Source organism: Oncorhynchus masou, chromosome 29 (genome assembly GCF_036934945.1).
Source record: "Oncorhynchus masou masou isolate Uvic2021 chromosome 29, UVic_Omas_1.1, whole genome shotgun sequence".
Classification (NCBI taxonomy): Eukaryota; Metazoa; Chordata; class Actinopteri; order Salmoniformes; family Salmonidae; genus Oncorhynchus; species Oncorhynchus masou.
The window spans coordinates 86559225-86582674 of NC_088240.1; the positions used below are offsets into that span (position 1 = coordinate 86559225).

A 23450-nucleotide genomic window follows, 5' to 3' on the forward strand; every position below is an offset into this window, starting at 1 on the left:
GTACTTCCGGGTTATCGGGATATGGATCGCATTTTAATGCAAACAATTATTAGATACAGATACCTGATTATCAGACGCTTTCGCTTAATTTAAACACAACAAACATGGGGAAGAAGCATAAAAAGCACAAGCCGGAGTGGAGAACAGTCGATGGTAAGTGAGCAAAGAAAGCACATTCAATGCCCGGCTTTGTCCCTTTTTGCTCGCCTAGCTAGCTAGCAGTTAACATTATCCGACTGTCTGGCCCGCTGACTGAATTGTCCTGCAGTGCTAGTGCTAATTTACTATTCCTCAACTTCTGTTGTAGTTTATTATTCATCAACTTATGTTGCTTTCTGCTATAAGCATTACCAATGAATATTATGACGGATGTGTAACAGGTCTTATCAAGATTGAGTATGCATAATATTGGCATTAACGCCAGTTAATGCAGCTAGCATTGCCCTGCAGATAGATATCTGTGATGGGTAGCTAATGTTTATCATCACTTATTACACAGTAACACACACACCACATCTTCTGCTAGGATGACGATCATGCTTGTTGATCTTGCACTGGGTATGACCCATCACTCAGCTAAATGTGGTCTCTGTTTTCAGACTGTGAGGACAAGCCTTTTGAGAAGCAGCTGAAGCTGGTGCTCAAAGTGGGAGGAAGTGAGATCACAGAACTCTCAGGCTCCGGCCATGACTCCAGTTACTACGACGACAGGTCAGACCATGAACGAGAGCGCCACAAGGACAAAAAGAAGAAGAAGAAGAAAAAGTCTGAGAAGGAGAAAGACAAACACGTAGATGATGAGGAGAGGAGAAGACGGAAGGTGAGTATGAGGGGAACAAGGGTCTGGCCCAAATGGCACCCTATTCCCTATATAGTGCACTACTTTTGGCCAGACCCATATGGGCCTTGGTTCAGAAGGTGGGCACACTATAAAGGGAATATGGTGCAACTTGGGAGTTAACCTTTCATATAAAGCATACCATATAACATGACATAAAGTGAGCTAGGTTGTCATTTAAGGACAAAAAAAACAATAATCAATCAATGAATGTTTAATCTTTGACAGGAAGAGAAGAGGAAGAAGAGAGAGCGGGAGCAGAATGAATCAGAGGCTGCTACTGCCTCTGCCAGTGGTGTGGGCCTGCCCACTGTTGTGCCCAGTCACACTGGTGTGGCAGTCGAGCCTTTCATGCTGCCAAAGATACCAAACATTGCTATTAGTTTTGAGGTGAGAAACGTTTTTGGGGTTTTAATTATTCAAATTTCAAGTTTAATTAGTCGTATGTACACGAGACGCATGGTATACAGATTCCTATGAAATGTTTACTTGCAGCAAGCTTACTTGATCCCTAGAGCCTATAATGTTTTCCTGGAGATCATATAGTCGGGAAACCTCCTGGTCCTACAGGAGATAGTGGAACTGGAGACCTCCTGGTCCTACAGGAGATAGTGGAACTGGAGACCTCCTGGTCCTATGGGAGATAGTGGAACTGGAGACCTCCTGGTCCTATGGGAGATAGTGGAACTGGAGACCTCCTGGTCCTACGGGAGATAGTGGAACTGGAGACCTCCTGGTCCTACGGGAGATAGTGGAACTGGAGACCTCCTGGTCCTATGGGAGATAGTGGAACTGGAGACCTCCTGGTCCTACGGGAGATAGTGGAACTGGAGACCTCCTGGTCCTACGGGAGATAGTGGAACTGGAGACCTCCTGGTCCTATAGAAGATAGTAGAACTGGAGACCTCCCGGTCCTACAGGAGATAGTGGAACTGGAGACCTCCTGGTCCTACGGGAGATAGTGGAACTGGAGACCTACGGGAGATAGTGGAACTGGAGACCTCCTGGTCCTACAGGAGGTAGTGGAACTGGAGACCTCCTGGTCCTACGGGAGATAGTGGAACTGGAGACCTCCTGGTCCTACGGGAGATAGTGGAACTGGAGACCTCCTGGTTATATAGGAGATAGTGGAACTGGAGACCTCCTGGTCATATAGGAGATAGTGGAACTGGAGACCTCCTGGTCCTATGGGAGATAGTGGAACTGGAGACCTCCTGGTCCTACGGGAGATAGTGGAACTGGAGACCTCCTGGTCCTACGGGAGATAGTGGAACTGGAGACCTCCTGGTCCTACGGGAGATAGTGGAACTGGAGACCTCCTGGTTTGTGTTTGGCAACACTGTACATTAATGCCTTTGCTACAGTCTAGCACACATTATAATCACTCATTCGTACACTGTACTTGCAGCAGTAACACTAACCCTAATCATAATAGATAGGAGATCATAGGGCCGTCTCCAGTAGTTTAATAAGGACCATGTCACTGACTCCTGTTGTGTCTGTCTCAGCAGCAGGAGGAGAAGAAGAGGAAGAGGGAGAGGTCTGAGATGGAGCCGGAGGTGATGGACCAGTTTCACCCCAACATCAAGGTAGAGGTGGAGCAACAAGGAGACCGGCCTGTCAGGGCTTGCAGGACAGCCCCGGGTAATAATCTAGCTGTTCTCTTGTGTTGTTATGTTATTACACATGTTATTACTGATTATAAGCTGGGTGGTTCCAGCCCTGAATGCTGATTGGCTGACAGCTGTGCTATATCAGACCGTATACCACGGGTATGACACAATATTTATTTTTACTGCTCTAATTCCGTTGGTAACCCGTTTGTAATAGCAATAAGGCACCTCGGGGGTTTGTTACCACGGTTAAGGGCTGTATCCAGGGACTCCGCATTGTGTCATGCCTAAGAACAGCCCTTAGCCGTGGTACATTGGTCTTATACCACACCCCCTCTGGCCTTATTGCTTAATCATAACATACATTGTCCATCCATAGTAATCTGAGGTGTTAAAGGCTAATGTAAAACAGGTTGTGATCGTCTCTTCCCTCAGAGAGTGAGTGCACCCCTCGACAGCAGCTCCTGGAACACTTCCTGCGCCAGCTTCAGAGGTAAGGCTCTCAGACAACATGGACGTTTACATGAACACCGATTATCCCATTATTATTCCAAATGCTCAACTATTCTGTTTTTGAGTTGACACGTATAAACATATCAGTTTGTATCCTGGTTATGAAAAACCAGGATAAGATGCCTGGGATATGCTGATCTTAGACGGGATACTGTGGCATGTCAACATCTTATCCCGTTTACTGTTGTTTTTCATGTTCTGTGCTGTCAGGTTCAGGTTCACATATTTTTTTTAAATTTTATTTCACCTTTATTTAACCAGGTAGGCAAGTTGAGAACAAGTTCTCATTTACAATTGCGACCTGGCCAGGATAAAGCAAAGATCATATCAAAGGTGCATGTAAACAGCTTTACCCCGAATAAGACCTGAAGTGGGATATGAGCTACTATCTGGAATACTGTGCGCATGTAAATGTGTTCAGTGACAGATCCACCTCTGGATTATGCCTGTTGGTGACATGAAAGTCAGTTCAGTCGATACTAAGACTTCTGCTTGTCTTTCCAGGAAGGATGCCCATGGGTTCTTCACTTTCCCAGTGACAGATGCCATCGCTCCAGGTTACTCTGTGATAATCAAACACCCCATGGATTTCAGCACCATGAACGACAAGATCACAGACAACGAGTACAAAACCGTCACGGAGTTCAAGGTGAGGTGATGCTACAAGCGACCACATGGCGATCTGTCCACCACAGATCACGGGACCTGTCATGATTATCTGTCCACCACAGATCACGGGGCCTGTCATGATTATCTGTCCACCACAGATCACGGGACCTGTCGTGATTATCTGTCCACCACAGATCACGGGGCCTGTCATGATTATCTGTCCACCACAGATCACGGGACCTGTCGTGATTATCTGTCCACCACAGATCACGGGGCCTGTCGTGATTATCTGTCCACCACAGATCACGGGACCTGTCGTGATTATCTGTCCACCACAGATCACGGGACCTGTCGTGATTATCTGTCCACCACAGATCACGGGACCTGTCGTGATTATCTGTCCACCACAGATCACGGGGCCTGTCGTGATTATCTGTCCACCACAGATCACGGGACCTGTCGTGATTATCTGTCCACCACAGATCACGGGACCTGTCGTGATTATCTGTCCACCACAGATCACGGGACCTGTCGTGATTATCTGTCCACCACAGATCACGGGACCTGTCGTGATTATCTGTCCACCACAGATCACGGGACCTGTCGTGATTATCTGTCCACCACAGATCACGGGACCTGTCGTGATTATCTGTCCACCACAGATCACGGGACCTGTCGTGATTATCTGTCCACCACAGATCACGGGACCTGTCGTGATTATCTGTCCACCACAGATCACGGGACCTGTCGTGATTATCTGTCCACCACAGATCACGGGACCTGTCGTGATTATCTGTCCACCACAGATCACGGGACCTGTCGTGATTATCTGTCCACCACAGATCACGGGACCTGTCGTGATTATCTGTCCACCACAGATCACGGGACCTGTCGTGATTATCTGTCCACCACAGATCACGGGACCTGTCGTGATTATCTGTCCACCACAGATCACGGGACCTGTCGTGATTATCTGTCCACCACAGATCACGGGACCTGTCGTGATTATCTGTCCACCACAGATCACGGGACCTGTCGTGATTATCTGTCCACCACAGATCACGGGACCTGTCGTGATTATCTGTCCACCACAGATCACGGGACCTGTCGTGATTATCTGTCCACCACAGATCACGGGACCTGTCGTGATTATCTGTCCACCACAGATCACGGGACCTGTCGTGATTATCTGTCCACCACAGATCACGGGACCTGTCGTGATTATCTGTCCACCACAGATCACGGGACCTGTCGTGATTATCTGTCCACCACAGATCACGGGGCCTGTCGTGATTATCTGTCCACCACAGATCACGGGACCTGTCGTGATTATCTGTCCACCACAGATCACGGGACCTGTCGTGATTATCTGTCCACCACAGATCACGGGACCTGTCGTGATTATCTGTCCACCACAGATCACGGGACCTGTCGTGATTATCTGTCCACCACAGATCACGGGACCTGTCGTGATTATCTGTCCACCACAGATCACGGGACCTGTCGTGATTATCTGTCCACCACAGATCACGGGACCTGTCGTGATTATCTGTCCACCACAGATCACGGGACCTGTCGTGATTATCTGTCCACCACAGATCACGGGACCTGTCGTGATTATCTGTCCACCACAGATCACGGGACCTGTCGTGATTATCTGTCCACCACAGATCACGGGACCTGTCGTGATTATCTGTCCACCACAGATCACGGGACCTGTCGTGATTATCTGTCCACCACAGATCACGGGACCTGTCGTGATTATCTGTCCACCACAGATCACGGGACCTGTCGTGATTATCTGTCCACCACAGATCACGGGACCTGTCATGATTATCTGTCCACCACAGATCACGGGACCTGTCGTGATTATCTGTCCACCACAGATCACGGGACCTGTCATGATTAGCATTCTGAGATGTACCTCCATACGTCTTTCAGTGATTCCTCACCTCTTCCTCAACCGTATTGGAGGAGAAGGTCCGACGGGCCTCCCCTTGAGCATTTGGAGAAGGCGACAAGGATAGAAGATACAAGGAATCAGGGAAAGATGAATTGTGAAAGAGCCGTGGCGTTATCACGTTGATATAACTTGTGGAAATGGAATGTGTGCGCTGTACATAATGGTTACATTCATAACATTGATAGCGTTTTCAAAGGGAGGATATTTATTTGCTTCAATTAAAACAAATATTTGTGTTGAAGTATTTGTATCGGTTTTCTATTTGTAATTGAGTGGTGGGGAGCTTGTTGTTGTAAAGCGGTTGCTTCCTCTGTTGCAGGCGGACTTCAAGCTGATGTGTGATAATGCCATGGTGTATAACCGCCCAGAGACCGTCTACTACAAGGCTGCCAAGAAACTGCTGCACACTGGCTTCAAGATGATGAGCAAAGTAATGAGTAGTGTCTCTACGAGGAGCGGATAGAGGCGTCATTGTCAGTGTATGATTTGTTGTGCATGCTGATGTTCATAACCCATCCATTTCATGTATTTCCCTTTCCTGTGACAGATGTCTTCGCTGGTGGAGTCCTGTTTCCCCGTGTCTTGACCTTTTCTGTTCTCTCTGTCGTTTCACATGTTGGTCATTCTTCTTCCTCTCTGGCTTTGGGAAACAGATTTGCCTCTGTGTGGTTTTACTTCAGACACACCACACTGTAACGTCCTTGTATATTTCTTTATCGGAGTATTCAGGAGACTGTAGAACAACTAAGCAGATAGAAGGCAGACGTGTGACTCAAGATGTTTGATCAATGTTTTCCCTCCTAACAATAATCACCATCGCAGTTAGACACACCACCACCATCCCATCCAGCCATCCCACCAGCCATTTCATCCTGACATTCCATCACCATCCCACCAGCCATCCCATCTAGCCATCCCACCAGCCATCCCATCCGACATCCCATCCAGCCATCCCATCCTGACATAACATCCAGCCATCCCATCCTGACATACCATCCCACCAGCCAATCCCATCCCACCAGACAATCCCACCAGCCATCCCATCCTGACATGCCATCCCACCACCATCCCACCACCAGCCATCCCACCAGACAATCCCATCCCACCACCATCCCACCAGCCAATCCCATCCCACCAGACAATCCCACCAGTCATCCCATTCTGACATACCATCCCACCAGACAATCCCATCCACCACACCACCAGCCATCCCACCAGCCATCCCATCCAGACATCCCACCAGCCATCCCATCCAGACATCCCACCAGCCATCCCACCAGCCATCCCATCCAGACATCCCACCAGCCATCCCATCCAGACATCCCACCAGCCATCCCACCACCAGCCATCCCACCAGTCATCCCATCCTGCCATCCCATCCAACCAGCCATCCTATCCCACCAGCCATCCCATCCCACCACCATCTCACCAGCCATCCTTTCCCACCAGCCATCCCACCAGTCATCCTACCAGTCATCCCATCCTGCCATCCCACCAGCCATCCCATCCCACCAGTCATCCTACCAGTCATCCCACCAGCCATCCCACCAGCCATCCCATCCTACCAGCCATCCCATCCCACCAGCCATCCTATCACTCTCTGGCTGAGTTGTGGCAGATGGAGTATAAAGCAATTCCCTTTGGTTCTCTTTCTCCCCCTGTGGTTCTCTTTCTGTGGTTCTCTCTCTCTCTGGCTCTTTTTCTGTGGCTCTGCTCTGTTTACAGGAACGGCTGTTAGCACTGAAGCGTAGCATGTCTTTCATGCAGGACATGGATTTCTCTCAGCAGGCGGCCATTTTAGGGGACGAGGACTTGGCGTCTGAGGAGCCCCCTCCGGAGGTCATCTCCATGCCCGTGGAGTCGGCGTCGGCCAAGAAATCCAAGAAACCCAAAGACATCAAAGATATGAAGGAAGTCATCAGGTAGAATGGACTGGCCTACTCTCTAGTCCAGTGTCTTGACTTCGGTAGATGTTGGTCTCCCTTCTGTTATCCCGGGCTTGGTACAATGTGATGGACGAGGCCCATAAGTCACTGCTGTATGGTGCTCATTGTAGGACTTGTGTATCCTACATGTTCCATCCAACGTGCAACATAACCAGGAACGGTAGAGTAACAGTGTGTATCTCTGTGGTCCCAGCCAGGGCCGGCCCGCTCATTAGGCAGGATTAGGCAGCCGCCTATGAGTTTAGCAATTTCTGAGCTAAACTGACCAAGGCGCATTTACAACAACACATAATTCTGCCCCAAAATAATGGCAATTTCTCTCAGCCAGTGTCCTAAGGGCTTTTTAGGTGAGAGCTGATGCCACCCTATGATAAGCAGTGCCCATTTTAACAAAGGAAGAGACTCAAAATATTTATCTTGTCCATTCCTGTCGCGCCTCTCCAGGATGCTGTCGGAGAGACGCGTCGCTGCGACACACCACCAACATTCTGTCAATAAAGTCATGTACCATCATGTAACAGATATAGAAAGAAAGAGTAGGTGTCCTTTTCTGTAGCCTACAGGCTGGAGATAAAATGGATGACAATGTAATGAGATGGAAACGTTTTTTATCGTACAGGTTTCTCCCATCAAAGATTCTAAATGATGCCTCGTCAAAATAGAAAAGTGCTGACATGTTAACAAACAACACATCCTAAAAACAGGACAAGTCAAAGTCAAATGGACAATCAGGCTACTCACAACTTTTGTCCGGGAGTTTCATCCCGTGGGCTAAATTGTCATGATCAGTGGTTTCGAGTTTGTATCCATCAATGTTTTACGAGCTGATCATAGCGAAAACATGAAATACTTGTGCATTTCCCGCTGTGTAAACACACTGCATATAGGCTCAGGATAACTCCTCCTGATGGAGTTGAGTAGCTGATATTCAGAGCTTAAAGAGACAAGTTGATTAGTGACAGGAATCAGGATGAATAAAGCCACTATACCTCAGTAATCACGGACCGACGCTGACGTCTTTTTTTTGATTTAGCCTTGATTTACACGGACGTTGTGTTCTAGTCCAATCTGGATCAACTCAGAACCCATCATACACTTCTGTTTGTTTCAGATTTTGTCCGGTCTGGACTAGCCTTGATTTGGCCCAAAATTATATTTCTATTAATTAAATAATTTAATTAATCTTTTCACCTTTCATGTAGAACCTAAACTTCAACATCTAGAAAAAAAATACCTATTTTAGACGTCTTTTCAACGTAATTTTGCTTACTGGGACTATTTTTGTAGGGGCGTCAGAATGTGGTCCCAGGAGTTACCTGTATTAACCAGTGATCTGTGGAGTGACTGTGTGCATCTCTGTGGTCCCAGCAGTTACCTGTATGAGCCAGAGGGGAACGCCTGCAGCCTGACTGACAGCACAGCGGAGGAACACGTTCTGGCCCTGGTGGAGCACGCTGCAGATGAAGCACACGACCGCATCAACCGATACATGCCCAACTCCAAGGTGTGTATATATATATATATATATATATATATATATATATATATATATATATAGTACCAGTCAAATGTTTAGACACATTTACTCATTCCAGGGTTTTTCTTTCTTTCTTTTTTTACTATTTACTGCATTGTAGAATAATAGTGAAGACATACAAACTATAAAATAACACATATGGAATCATGTATTAACCAAAAAAGTGTTAAACAAATTGATATTCTTCAAATAGCCACCCTTTACCTTGATGACAGCGTTACACACTCTTGGCATTCTCTCAACCAGCTTCACCTGGAATGCTTTTCCAACAGTCGTGAAGGAGTTCCCATATATGCTGAGCACTTGTTGGCTGCTTTTCCTTCACTCTGCGGTCCAACTCATTGAGGTCGGGTGATTGTGGAGGTCAGGTCATCTGATGCAGCACTCCATCACTCTCCTTCTTGGTAAAATAGCCCTTACACAGCCTGGAGGTGTGTTGGGTCATTGTCCTGTTGAAAAACAAATGATAGTCCCACTAAGCCCAAACCAGATGGGATGGAGTATCACTGCAGAATGCTATGGTAGCCATGCTGGTTAAGTGTGCCTTGAATTCTAAATAAATCACAGACAGTGTCATCAGAAAAGCACCCCACACCATAACACCTCCTCCTCCATGCTTCACGGTGGGAAATACACAAGCGGAGATCATCAGTTCACCCACACGGCGTCTCACAAAGACACGGTGGTTGGAACCAAAAATCTCCAATTTGGACTCCAGACCAAAGGACAAATTTCCACCAGTCTAATGTCCATTGCTCGTGTTTCTTGGCCGAAGCAAGTCTATTCTTCTTATTGTTGTCCTTTAGTTGTGGTTTCTTTGCAGAAATTCGACCATGAAGGCCTGATTCACACAGTCTCCTCTGAACAGTTGATGTTGAGATGTGTCTGTTACTTGAACTCCGTGAAGCATTTATTTGGGCTGCAATGTCTGATACTGGTAACTCTAATGAATGTATCCTCTGCAGCAGAGGTAACTCTGGGTCTTCCTTTCCTATGGTGGTCCTCATTAGAGCCAGTTTCATCATAGCGCTTGATGGTTTTTGCAACTGCACTTGAAGAAACTTTCAAAGTTCTTTACATTTTCCGTATTAATTGACCTTCATGTCTTAAAGTAATGATGGACTGTCGTTTCTCTTTGCTTATTTGAGCTGTTCTTGCCTTAATATGGATTTGGTATTTTACTAAATAGGGATATCTTCTGTATAGCCCCACCCACCTTGTCACAACACAACTGATTGTCTCAAACATATTAAGAAGGAAAGAAATTCCACAAATGAACTTTTAAGAAGGCACACCTGTTAATTGAAATACATTCCAGGTGACTACCTCATGAAGCTGGTTGAGAGAATGCCAAGAGTGTGCAAAACTGTCATCAAGGCAAAGAATCTCAAATATAAAATATATGTTGATTTTATTTAACACGTTTTTGGGTTACTACATGATTCCATATGTGTTATTTCATAGTTTTGATGTCTTCACTATTATTCTACAATGTAGAAAATAGTACAAATAAAGAAAAACCCTTGAATTAGGTGTTGTAAAACCTTTGACACATTACCAAGTTTCTTTATGTGTGTTTTTCTTTGTTTGTTTACTGTTTTCTACATTGTAGAATAATAGTGAAGATATCAAAACTATGAAATAACACATCTGGAATCATGTAGTAATCAAAAAAGTGTTACATCAAAATAAACACTGTATATAATGATCAGCTGCTATATGCCCAGGTCCAAGGTACTGTACTCAATACAACAGTGTGTTTTAATCAGATATGACTGCTAGCCTAGAGGTTATAGAAGCAGAGGGTTGCTGGTTTAAATCCCTGGCTTTGAGTCAGGTTTAATAGATGGATATTTAAAGTGGACATGGTTCTAGTGTCCCAGTGTTAAATCAAATTCATTTATATAGCCCTTCTTAGATCAGCTGATATCTCAAAGTGCTGTACAGAAAACCAGCCTAAAACCCCAAACAGCAAGCAATGCAGGTGTAGAAGCACAGTGGCTAGGAAAAACTCCCTAGAAAGGCCAGAACCTAGGAAGAAACTTAGAGAGGAACCAGGCTATGAGGGGTGGCCAGTCCTCTTCTGGCTGTGCCGGGTGGAGATTAGAACAGAACATGGCCAAGATGTTCAAATGTTCATAAATGACCAGCATGGTCGAATAATAATAATCACAGTGTCCCAGTGACCACATGGTTCTAGTGTCCCAGTGTTCTAGTGTCCCAGTGACCACATGGTTCTAGTGTCCCAGTGACCACATGGTTCTAGTGTCCCGGTGACCACATGGTTCTAGTGTCCCAGTAACCACATGGTTCTAGTGTCCCGGTGACCACATGGTTCTAGTGTCCCAGTGACCACATGGTTCTAGTGTCCCGGTGACCACATGGTTCTAGTGTCCCAGTGACCACATGGTTCTAGTGTCCCGGTGACCACATGGTTCTAGTGTCCCGGTGACCACATGGTTCTAGTGTCCCAGTAACCACATGGTTCTAGTGTCCCAGTGACCACATGGTTCTAGTGTCCCAGTGACCACATGGTTCTAGTGTCCCAGTGACCACATGATTCTAGTGTCCCAGTGACCACATGGTTCTAGTGTCCCAGTGACCACATGGTTCTAGTGTCCCAGTGACCACATGGTTCTAGTGTCCCGGTGACCACATGGTTCTAGTGTCCCGGTGACCACATGGTTCTAGTGTCCCGGTGACCACATGGTTCTAGTGTCCCAGTGACCACATGGTTCTAGTGTCCCAGTGACCACATGGTTCTAGTGTCCCAGTGACCACATGGTTCTAGTGTCCCGGTGACCACATGGTTCTAGTGTCCCAGTGACCACACGGTTCTAGTGTCCCAGTGACCACATGGTTCTAGTGTCCCGGTGACCACATGGTTCTTGTGTTCCTGTATTTTCAGATGGGTTACCTGAGGAAAGAGCCTGATGGTAATCTGTTGTACACTGTAGTGAATCAGCTGAATCCAGAAGCAAAAGGTTTGTTCCCTACTTTTCTGGGGTATTATCCAGTGGGAAACTCACTGTCCCAAATGGCAGCCTATTCCCTATATAGTACACTACTTTTGACCAGAGCCCAATGGACCCTGGTCAAAGTAGTGCACGACATAGGGAATAGGCTGCCATTTGGGACACAGTTATAGAACCTGTATAGATGTACTGTATCAGATAAATGTCCCAGGTGTTCTGTACCATGTGACACAGAGGGAAGTACCTGTTCTGTCTCTGCTTCCCAGAGGAGGAGACCCACCCTGTGGACCTGAGCTCTCTGTCCAATAAGCTCCTTCCTGGATTAACAACACTGGGTTTCAAAGATGACAGGAGACACAAGGGTATGTACAGAAAGTACAAAGCTGCTTAGCGGCTAGCTAACATGTTTGATAGTTATCCTGACCATGTAAAAAAGTCAATGTGACCTCCTGCTGCTTAGCGGCTAGCTAACACGTTTGATACATGTCCTGACCATGTAAAAAAGTCAATGGGACCTCCCCCTGCTTAGACGTTCTAGATTCTGTCTTTCATAATGTTGGCTATGATGAGAGAGAGAATTTCTTCCAAGGCTTCCTTCTTCTGCTCGTCGTGCGTGCGTGCATGCGTGCGTGCGTGCGTGTGTGTGTGCGTGTGTGTGTGTGTGTGTGTGTGTAGTGACGTTCCTGAGCAGTACCTACAACACCCAGACCCTGCAGAACAACTCCATCTACCCAGACCTGCTGCCTGATGAGATGGACCTGCTCTACTCAGCCTACGGGGATGAGACTGGGGTGCAGTGTGCTCTCAGGTTAGTCGCTGCTGTAGCAGCACTGGTATCATTACAGGAGTTAGGCTTCCTATTGGACCGTTCCTGGAATCAGGATGCAATAATAAGGACATCTGGGAATTTTGGGGGAAATTTACCACAATTTTGCTACCCTTTCTGCGGTGCACATCTAACGTGCTGTATGAGAAAGCCTTAACGTTGTAGTTTATACTGTGTAAATGCTGTCTCCTTCCTCATTCCAGTATTCAGGAGTTTGTTAAAGGTTGTGGGAACGTTACTAAGCGTTTGGTTGACGGTCTGCTGGATAAGATGACTGCAGGGGACCACTCTAAGGCTGTCTACCAGATCAGACAGGTCTGTAGCCCATTAACACACTCATACAGGCGGGGCCCCAAATGGCCCACTATGCCCTATCTAGGGCTCTACCTTTGACCCCCACCGTGTGGGTCCCGTCTGGGGGGGGGAGGGGGGACAGTCACACATGACTTCCTAAAGCACACCGTGTGGATCCCGTCCGGGGGGGGGCAGTCACACATGACTTCCTAAAGCACACCGTGTGGATCCCGTCTGGGGGGGGACAGTCACACATGACTTCCTAAAGCACACCGTGTGGGTCCCGTCTGGGGGGGTCACACATGACTTCCTAAAGCACACCGTGTGGATCCCGTCTGGGGGGGGGGGGACAGTCACACATGACTTCCTAAAGCACACCGTGTGGGTCCCGTCTGGGGGGGGGGGGGGGTCACACATGACTTCCTAAAGCACACCGTGTGGGTCCCATCTGGGGGGGACAGTAAGTCCTGTGTTAGAGGGGGCATGTGTTGCGTGGGTATGTACAGTATGTTAACTAGTTTTAACTAGTGGTAGAAGCTGGGTCTATATGTACATTATGTTAACTAGTTTTAACTAGTGGTAGAAGCTGGGTATAAATACATTATGTTAACTAGTTTTAACTAGTGGTAGAAGCTGGGTCTATATATACATTATGTTAACTAGTTGTAGAAGCTGGGTCTATATATACATTATGTTAACTAGTTTTAACTAGTGGTAGAAGCTGGGTATATATACATTATGTTAACTAGTTTTAACTAGTGGTAGAACTGGGTCTATATGTACATTATGTTAACTAGTTTTAGCTAGTGGTAGAACTGGGTATATATACATTATGTTAACTAGTTTTAACTAGTGGTAGAACTGGGTATATATACATTATGTTAACTAGTTTTAACTAGTGGTAGAACTGGGTATATATACATTATGTTAACTAGTTTTAACTAGTGGTAGAACTGGGTATATATACATTATGTTAACTAGGTTTAACTAGTGGTAGAACTGGGTCTATATACATTTATGTTAACTAGTTTTAACTAGTGGTAGAACTGGGTATATATACATTATGTTAACTAGTTTTAACTAGTGGTAGAAGCTGGGTATATATACATTATGTTAACTAGTTTTAACTAGTGGTAGAACTGGGTATATATACATTATGTTAACTAGTTTTAACTAGTGGTAGAACTGGGTATATATACATTATGTTAACGAGTTTTAACTAGTGGTAGAACTGGGTATATATACATTATGTTAACTAGTTTTAACCAGTGGTAGAAGCTGGGTCTATATATACATTATGTTAACTAGTGGTAGAAGCTGGGTATATATACATTATGTTAACTAGTTTTAACTAGTGGTAGAAGCTGGGTCTATATGTACATTATGTTAACTAGTTTTAACTAGTGGTAGAACTGGGTATATATACATTATGTTAACTAGTTTTAACCGTGGTAGAAGCTGGGTATATATACATTATGTTAACTAGTTTTAACTAGTGGTAGAACTGGGTATATATACATTATGTTAACTAGTTTTAACTAGTGGTAGAACTGGGTATATACATTATGTTAACTAGTTTTAACCAGTGGTAGAAGCTGGGTCTATATATACATTATGTTAACTAGTGGTAGAAGCTGGGTATATATACATTATGTTAACTAGTTTTAACTAGTGGTAGAAGCTGGGTCTATATGTACATTATGTTAACTAGTTTTAACTAGTGGTAGAACTGGGTATATATACATTATGTTAACTAGTTTTAACCAGTGGTAGAAGCTGGGTATATATACATTATGTTAACTAGTTTTAACCAGTGGTAGAAGCTGGGTATATATACATTATGTTAACTAGTTTTAACTAGTGGTAGAACTGGGTATATATACATTATGTTAACTAGTTTTAACTAGTGGTAGAAGCTGGGTATACATACATTATGTTAACTAGTTTTAACTAGTGGTAGAACTGGGTATATATACATTATGTTAACTAGTTTTAACTAGTGGTAGAACTGGGTATATATACATTATGTTAACTAGTTTTAACTAGTGGTAGAACTGGGTATATATACATTATGTTAACTAGGTTTAACTAGTGGTAGAAGCTGGGTATATATACATTATGTTAACTAGTTTTAACTAGTGGTAGAACTGGGTATATATACATTATGTTAACGAGTTTTAACCAGTGGTAGAAGCTGGGTATATATACATTATGTTAACTAGTTTTAACTAGTGGTAGAAGCTGGGTATATATACATTATGTTAACTAGTTTTAACTAGTGGTAGAACTGGGTATATATACATTATGTTAACTAGTTTTAACCAGTGGTAGAAGCTGGGTCTATATATACATTATGTTAACTAGTGGTAGAAGCTGGGTATATATACATTATGTTAACTAGTTTTAACTAGTGGTAGAAGCTGGGTCTATATGTACATTATGTTAACTAGTTTTAACTAGTGGTAGAAGCTGGGTCTATATGTACATTATGTTAACTAGTTTTAACCAGTGGTAGAAGCTGGGTCTATATACATTATGTTAACTAGTTTTAACTAGTGGTAGAACTGGGTATATATACATTATGTTAACTAGTTTTAACTAGTGGTAGAACTGGGTATATATACATTATGTTAACTAGTTTTAACTAGTGGTAGAACTGGGTATATATACATTATGTTAACTAGTTTTAACTAGTGGTAGAACTGGGTATATATACATTATGTTAACTAGGTTTAACTAGTGGTAGAAGCTGGGTATATATACATTATGTTAACTAGTTTTAACTAGTGGTAGAACTGGGTATATATACATTATGTTAACGAGTTTTAACCAGTGGTAGAAGCTGGGTATATATACATTATGTTAACTAGTTTTAACTAGTGGTAGAAGCTGGGTATATATACATTATGTTAACTAGTTTTAACTAGTGGTAGAACTGGGTATATATACATTATGTTAACTAGTTTTAACCAGTGGTAGAAGCTGGGTCTATATATACATTATGTTAACTAGTGGTAGAAGCTGGGTATATATACATTATGTTAACTAGTTTTAACTAGTGGTAGAACTGGGTATATATACATTATGTTAACTAGGTTTAACTAGTGGTAGAAGCTGGGTATATATACATTATGTTAACTAGTTTTAACTAGTGGTAGAACTGGGTATATATACATTATGTTAACGAGTTTTAACTAGTGGTAGAACTGGGTATATATACATTATGTTAACTAGTTTTAACTAGTGGTAGAACTGGGTATATATACATTATGTTAACTAGGTTTAACTAGTGGTAGAAGCTGGGTATATATACATTATGTTAACTAGTTTTAACTAGTGGTAGAACTGGGTATATATACATTATGTTAACGAGTTTTAACCAGTGGTAGAAGCTGGGTATATATACATTATGTTAACTAGTTTTAACTAGTGGTAGAAGCTGGGTATATATACATTATGTTAACTAGTTTTAACTAGTGGTAGAACTGGGTATATATACATTATGTTAACTAGTTTTAACCAGTGGTAGAAGCTGGGTCTATATATACATTATGTTAACTAGTGGTAGAAGCTGGGTATATATACATTATGTTAACTAGTTTTAACTAGTGGTAGAAGCTGGGTCTATATGTACATTATGTTAACTAGTTTTAACTAGTGGTAGAAGCTGGGTCTATATGTACATTATGTTAACTAGTTTTAACCAGTGGTAGAAGCTGGGTCTATATACATTATGTTAACTAGTTTTAACTAGTGGTAGAACTGGGTATATATACATTATGTTAACTAGTTTTAACTAGTGGTAGAACTGGGTATATATACATTATGTTAACTAGTTTTAACTAGTGGTAGAACTGGGTATATATACATTATGTTAACTAGTTTTAACTAGTGGTAGAACTGGGTATATATACATTATGTTAACTAGGTTTAACTAGTGGTAGAAGCTGGGTATATATACATTATGTTAACTAGTTTTAACTAGTGGTAGAACTGGGTATATATACATTATGTTAACGAGTTTTAACCAGTGGTAGAAGCTGGGTATATATACATTATGTTAACTAGTTTTAACTAGTGGTAGAAGCTGGGTATATATACATTATGTTAACTAGTTTTAACTAGTGGTAGAACTGGGTATATATACATTATGTTAACTAGTTTTAACCAGTGGTAGAAGCTGGGTCTATATATACATTATGTTAACTAGTGGTAGAAGCTGGGTATATATACATTATGTTAACTAGTTTTAACTAGTGGTAGAACTGGGTATATATACATTATGTTAACTAGGTTTAACTAGTGGTAGAAGCTGGGTATATATACATTATGTTAACTAGTTTTAACTAGTTCGTAGAACTGGGTATATATACATTATGTTAACAAGTTTTAACTAGTGGTAGAACTGGGTATATATACATTATGTTAACTAGTTTTAACCAGTGGTAGAAGCTGGGTCTATATATACATTATGTTAACTAGTGGTAGAAGCTGGGTATATATACATTATGTTAACTAGTTTTAACTAGTGGTAGAACTGGGTATATATACATTATGTTAACTAGGTTTAACTAGTGGTAGAAGCTGGGTATATATACATTATGTTAACTAGTTTTAACTAGTGGTAGAACTGGGTATATATACATTATGTTAACGAATTTTAACTAGTGGTAGAACTGGGTATATATACATTATGTTAACTAGTTTTAACCAGTGGTAGAAGCTGGGTATATATACATTATGTTAACTAGTTTTAACCAGTGGTAGAAGCTGGGTCTATATGTACATTATGTTAACTAGTTTTAACTAGTGGTAGAAGCTGGGTCTATATATACATTATGTTAACTAGTTTTAACTAGTGGTAGAAGCTGGGTATATATACATTATGTTAACTAGTTTTAACTAGTGGTAGAACTGGGTATATATACATTATGTTAACTAGTTTTAACTAGTGGTAGAAGCTGGGTATATATACATTATGTTAACTAGTTTTAACTAGTGGTAGAAGCTGGGTATACATACATTATGTTAGCTAGTTTTAACTAGTGGTAGAACTGGGTATATATACATTATGTTAGCTAGTTTTAACTAGTGGTAGAACTGGGTATATATACATTATGTTAACTAGTTTTAACCAGTGGTAGAAGCTGGGTCTATATATACATTATGTTAACTAGTGGTAGAAGCTGGGTATATATACATTATGTTAACTAGTTTTAACTAGTGGTAGAAGCTGGGTATATATACATTATGTTAACTAGTTTTAACTAGTGGTAGAAGCTGGGTATATATACATTATGTTAACTAGTTTTAACCAGTGGTAGAAGCTGGGTATATATACATTATGTTAATGTGGTAGTAACATGTCGTCTTCTGTTTCAGAAAAGAAACATGACGTTACCGGACGAACCCAAGAGCAACATTTACGATATGCAGGTAAAGATTTTTACAGCTGTTCAATTGAATATGCTTGCAGTGATTTTGTTTAGTGGTTGGTGTGTGTGTGTGTGTGTGTGTGTGTGTGTGTGTGTGTGTGTGTGTGTGTGTGTGTGTGTGTGTGTGTGTGTGTGTGTGTGTGTGTGTGTGTGTGTGTGTGTGTGTGTGTGTGTGTGTGTGTGTGTGTGTGTGTGTGTGTGTGTGTCCGTCCATCCTGCTTGCCCAACATGGTTGACCCTCCAGATGTGTGTGTTTATTTGCCCAGATGGCTGATGGGACAGGTCTGGGAGAGGGCAGCTCAGTGCTGGACTTCATGTCCATGAAGAGCTACTCTGACATGTCTCTGGAGATGTCCATGCTCAACTCTTTAGGTGAGAATCCCACCTGGTTGTAAATCAGTAGTATCGCTTCCATTATCTTAACCACCTGTGTGTTTACCTCCACCCCCCATACAGACATACACAGACACATACAGAAACACACAGAAACACACACACACACACAGGCACACACAGACACACACACGGGCACACACACACACAGACACACACACACACAGGCACACACAGACACACAGGCACACACGGACACACACGGGCACACACAGACACACACACACACAGGCACACACAGACACACAGGCACACACACACATATACACGCACACACACAGACACACACGCACACAGGCACACACAGACACACACAGGCACACACAGACACACACACACACACACATATACACACACATACACACACAGACACAGAGACACACACACACAGACACAGACACAGACAGACACAGACACACATAGTCTTTATAGTGATTGTTTACCATAGCCCTAAAGTAGGGCACTATATAGGGAATAGGGTGTTGTTCGGTATGCGGACCCTGTCATCTTCACCAGTATGACTGTAATGGTCTTCCCTGTGTCCCTCCTCTGCTCTCAGGGAAGTCAGTGAAGAAGGAGCCGGGGCATGAAGACGGGGTCAGCCAGCAGCACTTTGAGGAGGCAGCCAAGCTGCTGCAGGAGTTCCAGGAGGGCCAGGTGGAGAGGGGAGGCTCCAGACCCTCCTCTAACCTCTCCTCCCTGTCAGGGACCTCCGACAGGGACCAGCACCACCTGGGTAAGGACTGCAGGACAACACTGTCCGGAGCTCATCCACTTACCTGGCTGTATCAGTTTTAAGTCCCAAATGACACCCTATTCCCTATATAGTGCACTACTTTTGACCAGAGCCCATAGAGCTCTGGTCAAAAGTAGTGGGCTATGTATGGAATAGGGTGCCATTTGGGACGTAGAAAGGTGCTCCTCCACCTGCCTCGCTGAGCCAGTGTCAGAAACATGCAGGATTTGGTCTGTCTGTGCCAGTTGCCATTTTGTGCCTTGTTGACACTTACAGGCTCGGTATATCCCATTAGTCACTTAAAACTGTAAGGACAGACGCTCTGGATAAGATCTTCTGCCAAATTCATAAATATCATGTAAAATGTTATGAGACATGAGTTTCAACGTTTCAAAGACTTTATAGACATGTGATTTATGTGCTTTGTTTCAATGACCGTTGGTTTTTCTATGTTCCTCCTCAGGGAGTCCCTCACACCTGGGTGTTGGTGACCAGTCTGAGATGGTTCATGACCCCTATGAGTTCCTCCAGTCCCCAGAGCCAGGCTCCACATCCAACAGCTGACCTATGAGTTCCTCCAGTCTCCAGAGCCAGGCTCCACATCCAACATCTGACCTATGAGTTCCTCCAGGCTCCACATCCAACAGCTGACCTATGAGTTCCTCCAGTCTCCAGAGCCAGGCTCCAAATCCAACAGCTGACCTATGAGTTCCTCCAGTCCCCAGAGCCAGGCTCCACATCCAACAGCTGACCTATGAGTTCCTCCAGTCTCCAGAGCCACAGGCTCCACATCCAACAGCTGACCTATGAGTTCCTCCAGTCTCCAGAGCCAGGCTCCACATCCAACATCTGACCTATGAGTTCCTCCAGTCTCCAGAGCCAGGCTCCACATCCAACAGCTGACCTATGAGTTCCTCCAGTCTCCAGAGCCAGGCTCCACATCCAACAGCTGAACTATGAGTTCCTCCAGTCTCCAGAGCCAGGCTCCACATCCAACAGCTGACCTATGAGTTCCTCCAGTCTCCAGAGCCAGGCTCCAAATCCAACAGCTGACCTATGAGTTCCTCCAGTCTCCAGAGCCAGGCTCCACATCCAACAGCTGACCTATGAGTTCCTCCAGTCTCCAGAGCCAGGCTCCACATCCAACAGCTGACCTATGAGTTCCTCCAGTCTCCAGAGCCAGGCTCCACATCCAACATCTGACCTATGAGTTCCTCCAGTCTCCAGAGCCAGGCTCCACATCCAACAGCTGACCTATGAGTTCCTCCAGGCTCCACATCCAACATCTGACCTATGAGTTCCTCCAGTCTCCAGAGCCAGGCTCCACATCCAACAGCTGACCTATGAGTTCCTCCAGTCTCCAGAGCCAGGCTCCACATCCAACAGCTGACCTATGAGTTCCTCCAGTCTCCAGAGCCAGGCTCCACATCCAACAGCTGACCTATGAGTTCCTCCAGTCTCCAGAGCCAGGCTCCACATCCAACAGCTGACCTATGAGTTCCTCCAGTCTCCAGAGCCAGGCTCCACATCCAACAGCTGACCTATGAGTTCCTCCAGTCCCCAGAGCCAGGCTCCACATCCAACAGCTGACCTATGAGTTCCTCCAGTCTCCAGAGCCAGGCTCCACATCCAACAGCTGACCTATGAGTTCCTCCAGTCTCCAGAGCCAGGCTCCACATCCAACATCTGACCTATGAGTTCCTCCAGTCTCCAGAGCCAGGCTCCACATCCAACATCTGACCTATGAGTTCCTCCAGTCCCCAGAGCCAGGCTCCACATCCAACATCTGACCTATGAGTTCCTCCAGTCCCCAGAGCCAGGCTCCACATCCAACATCTGACCTATGAGTTCCTCCAGTCTCCAGAGCCAGGTTCCACATCCAACAGCTGACCTATGAGTTCCTCCAGTCTCCAGAGCCAGGCTCCACATCCAACATCTAACCTATGAGTTCCTCCAGTCTCCAGAGCCAGGCTCCACATCCAACAGCTGACCTATGAGTTCCTCCAGGCTCCACATCCAACAGCTGACCTATGAGTTCCTCCAGTCTCCAGAGCCAGGCTCCACATCCAACAGCTGACCTATGAGTTCCTCCAGTCTCCAGAGCCAGGCTCCACATCCAACATCTGACCTATGAGTTCCTCCAGTCTCCAGAGCCAGGCTCCAAATCCAACAGCTGACCTATGAGTTCCTCCAGTCTCCAGAGCCAGGCTCCACATCCAACAGCTGACCTATGAGTTCCTCCAGTCTCCAGAGCCAGGCTCCACATCCAACATCTGACCTATGAGTTCCTCCAGTCTCCAGAGCCAGGCTCCAAATCCAACAGCTGACCTATGAGTTCCTCCAGTCTCCAGAGCCAGGCTCCACATCCAACATCTGACCTATGAGTTCCTCCAGTCTCCAGAGCCAGGTTCCACATCCAACAGCTGACCTATGAGTTCCTCCAGTCTCCAGAGCCAGGCTCCACATCCAACATCTGACCTATGAGTTCCTCCAGTCTCCAGAGCCAGGCTCCAAATCCAACAGCTGACCTATGAGTTCCTCCAGTCTCCAGAGCCAGGCTCCACATCCAACATCTGACCTATGAGTTCCTCCAGTCTCCAGAGCCAGGCTCCACATCCAACATCTGACCTATGAGTTCCTCCAGTCTCCAGAGCCAGGCTCCACATCCAACATCTGACCTATGAGTTCCTCCAGTCTCCAGAGCCAGGTTCCACATCCAACAGCTGACCTATGAGTTCCTCCAGTCTCCAGAGCCAGGCTCCACATCCAACATCTGACCCACACACTGGCAAGTTGCCTCTAACTGGGGTAGCTCTGGTCACAATACCAGTATCACTATACTATGATACTCAACTTTCCAAGGCAAAAAAGGAAACAAAACTTTTAACTCTTTAAAAACATTCTTTATCTAAAATATTGTTTTCTGTAGCTTGAAAAACAAACACATGTGTCTCTGGTGTATCCAACATTAAGACTTCTGAGTATTGCCATACTGTTATTGAGAAACTACTAGGGAGATGGTAGAAGATGCCTCTAACTACTGGTCTGGGGTCAGGCATTGTTTGATGGGTAATCTGATCCTAGATCTGTGGCTTAGAGGAAACTTCTACTCAGAGCTGATCTGACGTCCTGTATTGAACCACACTGGTTGTTTTGTTGTCTGACTCTGTGCTCTCAACACACCCGGGGACAACGAGAGAGAACCTCAGACATGTTGTGGAAGGTCATCATGATTGTACAGATTATTTGTATGTGTGTTATACTTCAGAGAATAAAGTCACCACGGGTTGTGTTTTTACACAGTACTGTGTCATCAGGTTGTGTTTTTACACAGTACTGTGTCATCGGGTTGTGTTTTTACACAGTACTGTGTCATCAGGTTGTTTTTTTACACAGTACTGTGTCATCAGGTTGTCTTTTTACACAGTACTGTGTCATCAGGTTGTGTTTTTACACAGCACTGTGTCATCAGGTTGTGTTTTTACACAGTACTGTGTCATCGGTTTGTGTTTTTACACAGTACTGTGTCATCGGGTTGTGTTTTTACACAGCACTGTGTCATCGGGTTGTGTTTTTACACAGTACTGTGTCATCGGGTTGTGTTTTTACACAGTACTGTGTCATCGGGTTGTGTTTTTACACAGTACTGTGTCATCGGGTTGTGTTTTTACACAGTACTGTGTCATCAGGTTGTTTTTTTACACAGTACTGTGTCATCAGGTTGGGTTTTTACACAGTACTGTGTCATCACATTGTGTTTTTACACAGTACT

At 44.3% G+C, this 23450-nt stretch overlaps 1 protein-coding gene across 9 annotated transcripts; it reads left to right on the top strand.

The window, feature by feature from the left end:
• On the top strand, positions 1–22983 carry LOC135520893 (bromodomain-containing protein 9-like). Of its 9 annotated transcripts, XR_010452462.1 has the most exons (18): positions 1–153; positions 600–820; positions 1067–1228; positions 2347–2482; positions 2887–2944; positions 3469–3613; positions 5856–5966; positions 7262–7458; positions 8851–8986; positions 11928–12003; positions 12261–12356; positions 12670–12802; positions 13024–13135; positions 18497–18550; positions 18816–18921; positions 19502–19678; positions 20142–20293; positions 20331–22983. XR_010452462.1 is itself a non-coding variant. In XM_064946720.1 (17 exons), the coding sequence occupies exons 1-17, from the start codon at positions 105–107 to the stop codon at positions 20240–20242; spliced, it is 2070 nt and encodes a 689-aa protein (XP_064802792.1). In that variant the 5' UTR covers positions 1–104; the 3' UTR covers positions 20243–22983. The 9 variants fall into 9 exon arrangements, 8 of the variants coding, with proteins under 8 accessions (XP_064802792.1, XP_064802794.1, XP_064802797.1 ...); XM_064946720.1 differs by having other exon boundaries at positions 20142–22983; XM_064946722.1 differs by having other exon boundaries at positions 8854–8986; positions 20142–22983.
• The last annotated feature ends 467 nt before the right edge of the window (positions 22984–23450 follow it).